This window comes from Poecilia reticulata, chromosome 18 (genome assembly GCF_904066995.2).
Source record: "Poecilia reticulata chromosome 18, P_reticulata-male-v2, whole genome shotgun sequence".
NCBI lineage: Eukaryota > Metazoa > Chordata > Actinopteri > Cyprinodontiformes > Poeciliidae > Poecilia > Poecilia reticulata.
In genome coordinates this window covers 28,616,509-28,627,631 of record NC_088847.1, presented here as the reverse complement: position 1 = coordinate 28,627,631, position 11,123 = coordinate 28,616,509, and the positions used below count along the sequence as shown (strand labels likewise).

General features: G+C 37.2%; 1 protein-coding gene across 1 annotated transcript; it reads right to left on the bottom strand.

The window, feature by feature from the left end:
* Positions 1–362: 362 nt before the first annotated feature.
* Positions 363–10,651, bottom strand: LOC103480840 (protein NLRC3-like). Its single transcript, XM_008436031.3, has 9 exons — positions 9,109–10,651; positions 7,717–7,792; positions 6,923–7,027; positions 6,600–6,787; positions 3,965–5,753; positions 3,281–3,454; positions 2,361–2,534; positions 2,227–2,273; positions 363–2,146 (listed from the first exon to the last, which is right to left on the bottom strand). Exons 2-9 carry the CDS (start codon positions 7,782–7,784, stop codon positions 1,644–1,646), a joined length of 3,048 nt encoding a protein of 1,015 aa, XP_008434253.3. The 5' UTR covers positions 7,785–7,792; positions 9,109–10,651; the 3' UTR covers positions 363–1,643.
* Positions 10,652–11,123: the final 472 nt, after the last annotated feature.

Here is an 11,123-nt window from a genome sequence, read left to right as displayed (position 1 = left end):
GGGGGGGGGTTGACAGCTGGGGCCCGAGGTTGAAAGAAAGGACACACCCTGCACTGAAACCACTGAAGCATTAATGACAAGGTGCACAAACAATGATGTTCTGCCACAAGAAACAAAGAGAAAACAGCCTTTAATAAAATATAAGCCAGGAAACTGGTTTAAAGATGGTGTTATGAGGGATCTGTCTTCAGATTTGGTGCAAACTGAGTACAGAGCAATTAAACAAATTAGTAATAAAGAAGAAGAAGGTCTCATTTCAAATTTCAGTTTAAATGATCAGCAGGTAAATCTAACTCCTAGAATCTAAATTACTTTACAGTTTTGTTGTAATTAAGGTAACCAATCAATCTTCAAGATGAATAACAACCCCATAATAAAGTAAACGTTCGGCTTTAAAAACACTGGGTCTCCTGGTTTATGTCTGGCAAACTGGACAAATATTGTACTTCATAAATAAATGCAACACAATCACCCACATTCCTGATTTAATAAAAGATATTTATTGAACACATCACAATTACAAATATAAAAAAACAAAGAAACAGAAGTTATTTGGCAGACTTTTTTCTTCATTAATTTCATATCCTCATTTTGTTTACCAAGATGTAATTTTATTTTCTGAAAACAATACATGTCATATTCATGTACTTGACTAGTGCATCTTAGTTTATTTCTTTAAGCTGTTATGTAATTTTGAAAATTCATCTGAATGCAAAAAGAAAAACGACCGACATTAACGTAAACAATCGCATATCAATCAGAATCCTAGACGTTTCACAAACGTTTGTAAAATTCAGCTTCTATTTAAAACGGAACTCACAAATACACACAACGGGGATACTTTACAGGCATCAGGTAAAATATGTCACAACAGTTAAATTAACAAAAATAAATAGTCAACTACTCAGAATGAAATTTTGTTTGACTTTTAGCAACAATGATTTATTACAAAACCCACAAACTAAGAAAATAATAGTTATCTTGATAAATCAGTAACCAAAAATTCAAAAGTCCATGTCAGTAAAGAAACTCAAATGGTTCAAATATTCTCGATCCTTTTTAATACAAATATTGTCCACCAAAGAGTTCCATATCTTGGGAGAATTTCTCCATTTTAATCCATTAAGTCCCAATCCAAAACGAAAAATCCCAAGCGTCAAAACCTCCCCCCAAAAAATGAGAAAAAAGAGTGGTACCACCAAAAATCCCCAAAAAGAATCTCAGCCACACCTAAAAATCAGCATGACCTGCCCAAAAATCAGTTTTAAAAGTGGAAATACAGAATAATTTTTACAATGAAATAACAGCAACTGTTATACAAATCAGATTTACTCTTCAATGTATTTTATACAGAAAATAAACAAACACAGTGGAAATAATATGTTTGTTTTTTCTACTTTGACAGCAGTCAAAGTAGAAAATGAATGAGCTGATACAGATTTTTCCTTCATGAAGGAACCTTTGAAAAGAAAAACACTTATTTGGTCAAATGCGCCAACTTCTGTGGAGTTAAGTTCACCTGAACATGCATGGATAATGCATGTTGGGGCATTAAGTGCGACAAAAATAACTAGAACAAATTAATCCATAGGGAGACATTACTTTTCACAGCACTGCATACATGTGAGAAGGACCCAATAAAGTTACAAAATACAAAACCGAGCCGATGATTGGGCATTAAGTTCAACTGCAGGATACAGAGGCTCACTAAAAGTCACAGTGTAAGTATGAAGATGGATCAAACTGTCAGAGGAAACTCTGTAGAAGGACAGGGTACCAGCAGGCCAGTCAAGGTACACCCCCAACCGACTGGTGCGCCTTCCAAGGGAAGACACATCTACACTGTCGTTGTGGTGCAAAACATGAAAACCATCAGAACAAACCAAACACCAAGAATCCTTATTGTGACCCATTTTGAAATCACCCGTTTTGTCTTTCCTTAGGGCCGCCTCATGTGCCACCCCAATGCTCAAAGACCCGGAGACCTCCACCTCCCAGTAGTGGCGCCCTGTCAGGCCCTGACTGCAGAGAACCTGCTGGTGGTGTCCTGAGGTTTCATTCTCCATCCAGGTCACCTTTCTGTTTCCTTCAGACAGAACCAGCTGCTCCTGTTCTGCATCAGGACTGAAAGTGAGTTCACAGGCATCTGGAGAAAAGAATAAATTATTTAAACACAAACTTCCAAAATTATGAGACAAAAAATGCATTGATGTACATGTGACATACATTTCCTAAAGCCAGGCTTCAATCTGTGAGTCCCTCCATAGTCGAGGCTGTAGAAACAAAAAGTGCACCAAATTAAGTTTATTGATACCCAGTTCAAGTTTTTAGGTCAGTTTTCTTAGAGGCTGTTTCATTACTTGAGCTTTCTGAGCTTGTATTGTGGATCATCCCTCAGCTTGGAGAGTTTCTTGCCTCCAGAGTCTCCTGGATGGTTGTAACTCAGGTCCAGCTCCATCAGATGTGACGGGTTGGACTGAAGAGCCGAGAACAGATCATCACAACCTGTCTCTGTGACCCAACAACCAGACATCCTAGGAAAAGAGTGGGAAAAGAGGAATAACATGAAGATTGAGTCAAATAGTCAAATGGATGATGAAGTTGGCAGAACAAGCAAAGTGGTGATTAGTGCGTGTGACTATCACTTTGGCATTAGCAGTATCTCATGAGTTTTATTATTTCCTCTGGCTAATCATCCCAGTTTTGTAACTGACTCTCAACACACATCAGATCTGCTCTGGACTGGAGCTGAGACCCAGTTTGATCCCAAACATGGCTGACTGAGAAAGTATTGGGAGACCTGGGAGGCCATTGTCATGCAGGGAGGATAGACATTCACTATCTGACAGTTATGTCCTAACATAATTGTCATCATGGTACCTCAAGGTACCTACAAGCTGAGGTTTAACGTTGCTTCAAACAGATAAATCTCTGATTTGCACAGAGTTGCACAGATTCACTATGGATTATATTGGATAATATTGGATCATGGAGTCCAATATTTGTGTCTGGATTTCAGGGAGTGTTGTCATAGGACTCTGACATAGCTTGGTGCACAATACGTCAGTAGTAGATAACTTTGTTCTCCACATGCTCATGCTAGATATGGCAGACCCATGCAAATCAAATAATTTTCATAACAATTGTTGAGTTCCACACAGGCCACATTGTTTCCAAGTCAAACTATTGCTTCTGGGTATCAAATATCTTTTGTTAGACCAGTCTAGAGGCTGTTCTATCATATGAACTATGTTGTTAATGGTACCTCACATGCTGTTACCTTAGTATTTCCAGTTTGCAGGAGTTTCTCAAGAGTCCTCCACAAAGCACCTTGACTCCTGAATCCTTCAGGTCATTGTTGCTCAGGTCGAGATCCCTCAGAGCTGAGTAAGAAAATTTGAGGGCAATGGCCAGAGGCTCCATCCAACCCTTCGTAACTTTGCAATTTGCAAGCCTAAGGAAAAGCATCACGAGATAAATAGGATTTATATATCTTTAATGCATAAATAAAAACGTAAAAAGCCTACAGACTCCAATAAAGGAAATGAGAAATGGGCAAGTATGCCAACACTTAATCCATGTTTTGCCAAATATATCTCTTATGAGGTATGAGATAAACACTGAGCGACAACTGACCCATTCTTGGCCCCCTTCAGTTCTAGGTCTATTAGACAATGGCAGCTCTATGGCCTATAAAACCAGGATTTATCAGACGGACATATCAAGAATATCAAGAGGCCAGGTCCAGTCCTCAAGGGCTACTATCCATCAAATAATTGACCCATTTCTAAGCCTCTACAGAGCTTAAATACTTGATGCTGATTATGGGATTCATCCTGTTGAAGGAGGTGTGTTCTCTCTGATGGAAAAGGGTTGTATCCAAATGCTGCAGGATGGTTGCTCTGGAGGACTGGACTTGGTCACCCTGCCAAAGAAACTGAAGAAGATTCCAAAGTGTACTTACACAGCTCTTTTGCTGCTCCTAACAGCTGGTATTAACCTCCTTCTGCCATCATCTGATGTGTTGTAGGTCTTCAGATCCAGTAAATCCAGATAATTCTTGGAGGCCTGCAGCATGTAGGCCAAAGCAGAGCAGTGCAAAGGAGCAAGCTCCATTTTTGAATGATCAGACAGTTTGAGAAATTCCTGAATCTCATCTTTGACTTTGTGATCTCTCATTTCAGTCATGGTCTGGAAGATGGTGATGCAGCTGTCTGGAGAGATGGTTTTTCTTCTAATTGATCTCAGGTAAGTTAAGATTTTCTTGTCTGTGTCGTCCCATTCGTCAAGGGGAGTCAACAGACCCTGGAGGAATCTCTGGTTGGGTTCAACCATCAGGCCAAGCAGGAATCGCAAGAAAAAGTCTAAGTAACCGTTCTTCTTCTCCAGCACTTTGTCGACTGCCATTTTTAGAAGATCAAGTAAAGGAATGTCTTCATCTTCCACAGAGAGGAACTTGCCAAGTTCATTGGTTTTCTTGGTTTTCATGCATTCATAGACATGCAGAGCTGCAAAGAACTCTTGAAGAGTCAGATGCACAAAGAAGAAGACCTTTTTCTGGGAGGAGATCTCCTCTTCCTGGAGAACAGTGTTACATAAACCAGAATAGATTGTTGCTTCTCCTACATCAATGCCACAGTCTTCCAGGTCTTTCTCGTAGAAGATGAGTTGGTTTTCTTGAAGCTGGACAAACGCGAGTTTCCCAAGTTTCAGAAGAAATTCTCTGTGAGTCTTCAGGAGCTTCTCTCTGTTTTTCTCAGGGTTCCTGTCATACTTCTTGCTTCTACGTTTTGTCTGAGCAAAGACAAAATGTGCCATTAACTCTGTAAGAGTCTGTGGGATTTCTGTCTCTTCATTTCTGCTGAAGACTTCCTGGAATAAGACAGCAGAAATCCAACAGAAGACTGGGATCTGGCACATGATGTCCAGGGATTGTGAAGACTGGATATGTGACGTTATCCTGGCAGTGAGACTCGAATCATCAACAAATCTCTTTCTGAAATATTCCACTTTCTGAGCTTCAGTGAACCCTCTGATCTCTGTCACCATGTCGATGTGCTCTGCAGGGATCTCACTGGCTGCTGCTGGTCGGGACGTTATCCAGACGTTAGAATCAGGAAGGAGGTGACCCTGGATCAGGTTTACAATAAGATCACCTACAGAAGCTTTATCCTCAACAGAAGTTACTTTGACTGATTCCTGAAAGTCCAACTGATGTCTGTTTTCATCCAAGCCATCCAGGATCACTATGATCTTTGTTTTGGAGTAATCTTGGGAATCTTTCAGAGGTCGGAGAAATGGATAAAACTCAGTCAGCAGCTCATGGAAGCTTTTATCTCCTACAATCAAATTCAACTCTCGGAAAGGAAGACTGAAAACAAAATCAATCTGTTGGTTTGTTTCCTCTTCAGCCCAATCAAGGATGAACTTCTGAACAGCAAAGGATTTTCCAATGCCTGCGACTCCCTTTGTCAGGACTGTCCTGCTGGGTTTCTCCTGGTCAGGCATCGATTGGAAGAGCTCACTCAAGTTGACTGTAGAGTCACTCAGCGGTTGGTCTGGATGAGCATTTTTAAGCTGTCTGAACTCATGTTCTTTGTTTAGTCCATCATTATCTCCACTGGTGATGAACAGGGTTGTGTAGATTCTTTTGAGGAAGGTGTGATGATCACCATTACCTTCAGACGTCAAAGTGAATTTACTCTTCATTGCTTTTTTAAGATTCATCTTTGCTTCCAGAAAGACACTGTTACCTGAAATTACATATCATGTGTCTTACTGGTTGAAATAATTAGAAAATATCAGAAGTACTAATAAATAGTGAATACATGCAATTTTTTGCAAAAGTTTTATGTATGTGTGGTTTATCTCTGATCCTGTCTATGACAGGTTAAATTGCATCAGGTTTCTGTTTTCTTGCATGATTGTTTTTCATACAGCAGTTTTAGATATAACCTAAAGTTACATCAGTAATAAGTATCATAAGAAGCTTCAAATACACTAGATACTCAAAGAGTAAATTAAGACATGTTTCAGTTATTTGCTCTTTTTAAATGGTAAATAGTCTCCAACAACCTGAGGTCCAACATCATCAGATGTTGTGGGAAATGTATGACAAAGGAACATGGCACAGTTTTTTTTCAAAATCTCTTTCTCTTTTTTAATGTTTATTCAATGTCACATGCTGCTTTTTTTCTTTAATTATGTAAAGCACCTTGAAATGCCTTGCTGCTATACAAATACAATTTGATTGATTGATTGATTGATTGATTGATTGATTGATTGATTGATTGATTGATTGATTGATTGATTGATTGATTGATTGATTGATTGATTGATTGATTGATTGATTGATTGATTGATTGATTGATTGATTGTCAGTTTTCTTGTTTTGAGTGAGAGGATGAAGCCAAAAAAAACTTGATCTTCTGCCCGCATACTGAGAATGAAGCCAGGTGTCTTACTGTATCCTGAGTTCACAGTTGGAGGGTAAATAAGCTCTTGGCTGCAAACCAAAAACCAGCCTATGTAAGCATGAATAAAATGAATCTACTTGTGTTGCACAGTGGTGCATTACATCCAGACTGAATTGAACTCACCTCTGTCTTTGAGTGTGTTTTCCATTAATGTCTCTCCACACTGTGTGCAGGATGAGTTTGTCGGTAAGTCAGTCAGGCTCAAACCCAAACAATCCTTACATGATGGATGTCCGCAAATAAAATAAACCAAATCCTTCAGAACCTGTTGACACACTGAGCAGCTGCTTAGCTCCTCGCTGAATTTCTGACTGCAAATAAGAACAAATGCAAATTTTCTTTAAAGGGAAAATAGCAATAACAAATTAATATGAGGAGAAAATATCCACAACTCAGAACTAGAAAAATTAATGTCATTGTAACCCATCACTATAAGTTGCACATACCATTTTGATGTGGCTTTTCTAAAGTTAACTGGCGGACCCTTTGACCTGTTGCTTTTAACAGAGACGCCGCTGGGGCCTGGGGGCTCATCTCCATTCTTCTGGGAACTAAAAGAAGGAAGTATTCTCGGGATTTGCATTTTCTAGTTAGTTTTATCACACCTCATGTCGAGACATTTGAGGCATGAAATTATGAAAAAAATATTTGACTACATTTGCAAGGCAGATTTGCTCTACAAGGAGGTGATGCTCTGCAAAAACACATTTTATCACGTAATTTTGGTCCAGTTTCTAAAGCAAATATATCAGTACACATAAAATAAATCAAAACTAAGTTATAAGTACCTTTCCAGCAAGATAGATGACCTAGTTTTAAGTCAATAATTCCTTAATTAATATATTAATATTCCAGTTCCTTTGTAAGATTATTTCACTTATTACAGAAAACTTTTCAGATGTTATTAGTGAAATAATTTATCATTAGGACTAGTACATTTTCATCAAAAATAAGGAATTATTGACTTAAAAAAGGGTCATTTACCTTGTTGGAAAGTTACTTACTTTTGTTTTATTTTAAGTGCAGTAAGATATTTGCAGTAGAAGCTGCACTGCAAAAGCACTTAAGATCTGGTATCAAAGTAAGGAGGTTGAATTAATGAAATTATGCTCTTTTAATTAAACTACACCCATATTATGACACAAAGACATACAGGAGATTTATGGGTTGTTTAAAGTTGTATTTCTTAAACTAATATCACTTGATACATTTTTCCTACTCATGTCACAGCTATAATTACCAAACTGTGTGATCTCCAGGTGATCTGGTCTTTGCTGCAGATTTCCGTCTCTTCCTCTGGCCAGACATTTGTTTTGCTGCAGAAGAACAGAAATATTTTACAATTATTTAACAACTGAGTTTAAGTGCAAATGAGATTTTTACAGTTTCTGGTTGCATCTGTAGGTCAACACAACGTGGGACATTTTACAGGTGCACTTACATTTTATGTGTGTGAAAGTGTGATGAAGGTTAAATTAAACAATAACATGACATGATTGAATTTTAACAATATTTACTACAGATTATAAATATTCTTCTGTTCTTCTAGCTGTTTACATGTGAAGTGCACAGAGAAGTCTGCACTACCACTTTAAATTTATTGCAACACATTGGTCCGTTGCACCACTTGCTTCCTCTGACCAAAGAGGAAGTCTCTTTGGTCGTCTTGCATTAAAGTTAATACATTTCAAAATGGTTGTAATTATTTCACAACTCAAAAAGAAACAAAACATCTTTAAAACAGGAACATTTGAGTTTCCTGTGGAAACTCAAATGTTTCCACAGGAATAGATCAATATAAATATAAATCCTCTTTCTTGTTTTAAATAGTTACAAAAAGCTGAATAAGAATAAAAGAGAATAGATTATGGTGGGAAATGGGTGAGATTAAAAAACAGTAATTAAGAGAATACAGTTGATCATAGTATTTATAACAGGATTAAGGAAAAGCTGAGCAGCATTTAAGAGATTTACAACATTATGGGTAAATATTGTTTGTGATATAATGTTGTTTAAACAAGAATAAAATAAACCAGATAATTGTTCACCTTTAAAGTGAAGATTATTGGATTCTAGTTGGTCTTCAGCGCAGGACGCCTGTCTGAGTTTTGAGGGGGAAAAAACCCCAAATGTAATCCACTTAACCATCCACATGACATACAACCTGTATTTAATTAGTTTATGTCTGAACTAAACACATCAAAATATTTATTTTTCAAAATAAATAAGAGGTTTTAACAAGAGGCATAAAGTCACAATAACCGATGCCTTTTATTACCTAACAGATGGTGAAAGTTTTTCATACAAATATTTATATATTTCAGAAAGAAGAATACATTTAAGCATTGTTTTATTATATACATATACTGACAGAGTAATATTTTTTTTTATAAGAACATTTTGTTTTCTTAGCAGCTACTGAATGTGCAGAATAAATAGGTTTGATCATTTATTCTGGCAAAAAATGTTTTTCATATCGTCAAGGTAAGTTTTAATAAATTGATTATTGATTCCAGCTAAAGCAGAGTTTAATCACTTCTTTAAAATGAACAAAAAACTCAGTCATGAAAAAAAATAATAGAAAGTTTATAAAGAAAGAAAAAGATGTTTTAGAGAACAAAATAAAACTTACTGGTATTTTAAAGTTATTCTTTCTGTTGTTCCTTCTTCTTTCCTTTAATTATAAAAAAATAACAGCCTTAAATTTGTCCGTCCTGGAAGATGTGATAAAAAGGTTCATCAGCTCTCTTTGTCCTTGAACGCATGTGGCAGAAAACAACATGGCCCCAGTTACTCTTCACAGAGGCGTGGCTGAGATAAAACACAAACTCTACTTCCCAGCATCAACTGTCGTTTTTTGGCGGTTATTTTCAACTCCACAGTTTGTCTTAACTGTCATTCATCTTTGATTCTGATCATAACAAAAGATAAGGGAGGATAAAGGGTTTGTTGATGCTGTTTAAATTCAGGACCATCTGCTGTTTTTCATTGTTTACACAAACCAGTCCAGCAGGTGTGATGACATGGATCATTTGAATAGACCATCTGATACTCTAATACTTTTTACTTTTAGCCCAGCATTAAAATAAAATATACTTTACCTATTCTAATTTCTGTTAAACATGACAGTCTAACTCAGTTAAAGACAAATTGTTCAACATGCAAAATTTAAGCAAGTACTGAACAAATAAAAACACAAAGACACATACAAAATGGTTTGTATGTTGACGAGGGTTAGGTTTAGGGTTCAACCTCAGCATGTAGAGACCTACATGCTGAGGTTCCCTTCAAAGACGTGCAGATCAAGTTAAAAAGCTCCTGAAGGTTCTGCTCTGTTGCTCGTCTCTCATGTCTTTGTGTTGGACTGATAAAAGGCTCACCCTTTGTGGATCCTAACCACCTGTTAGCCTCCGTCATCACTAAGCTACTGTGCAGGATGTTGACACTGGAATAGACAAAAGATAAAGACCTCAGTGCTGAAAAGACTATTATGTGATTATTAATAAAAGTTGTTAATGAAAAACATTTCAGTTGGAATACTTAAAAAAAAATCTGACTCAAGAATGTTTTGCATATAAAACTCCCCTAGGCCAGGATTTTTTTTTAATTGCTTTCCTTCACATGAACTATGCAAATACACCATGGACTGTTTTGTATTGTGATAATTCCAAACAGCATGCATGTACACGTTAAAGATCCTCTGTGAAAATGTGTTTATTATTTTTTGGTGCAAACTAGGGATTAAAATTGATCTATTAACTGGGCTTCAAATTTATTTAATATATTTTGGTTGAAAAATAAGTAGCAGGATATGAAACTGCACATAAAAATGGATCTTTATTAATTAACCAGAAAGACTCAACAAACTGTCATCAGATGGAGGCTTTACTCTGTGAAAATAATCTAAATAGTCTTAATGTCTCTTTATTTCTTTCTTTCTTACACGAAGTTTCTGTTGTGTTTATGTTTTAGAGCAGTGTTTTTCAACCACTGTGCCGCGGCACACTAGTGTACCGTGAGTGATCGTCAGGTGTGCCGTGAAAATTATCCAATTTCACCTACCGTATTTTCCGGACTATAAGCTGCTACTTTTTTCCAACACTTTGAACATGAAGCTTTTCTGTGGATTTTTCTTCAACCACCAGGGGGCTCTATAGCAGGAAGTGAATCATTGGAAGTCAAAATTGGAAATCAAAGAAGCTAATTTTCGCGCTAATTTTCATTTAGAACAAGCACATGCTAGCAGCAGGCACGACAGAGAAATGTTTTCAAACTCATATGATGCAGCTTCTAAGTTAAGGAGTATCAATCTGGCAGTACAGGAGGGAAATAAAGCCGCTGCATGTAAACTCAGCGTGAACAAAACCGGATTTGGAGACGGAGAACTGCATCCTTAATATACTGCTCAAAAAAATAAAGCGTTGTCAATCAGTGTTGCTTCCTAAGTGGACAGTTTGATTTCACATAAGTTTGATTTACTTGGAGTTATATTGTGTTGTTTAAGTGTTCCCTTTATTTTTTTGAGCAGTGTATATCCAGTAGTTATTAGGACGCAGCCCTCTGCTGGGTCCTTATGGGAAACTGAGAGCGGCAGATACCAGCGGCCTGCAGCCCGGTGCGGCTGATATATGCAAGTTTCCCGGGGAG

Coding starts and splice junctions, on each gene's coding strand:
- LOC103480840 (XM_008436031.3), bottom strand. CDS start 7,784: ATGTCTGGCCAGAGGAAGAGACGGAAATCTGCAGCAAAGACCAGATCA. Junction 6,788..6,922: donor AGAAAAGCCACATCAAAATG/GTATGTGCAACT, acceptor TCTTATTTGCAG/TCAGAAATTCAGCGAGGAGC. Junction 2,274..2,360: donor TACAAGCTCAGAAAGCTCAA/GTAATGAAACAG, acceptor TTGTTTCTACAG/CCTCGACTATGGAGGGACTC.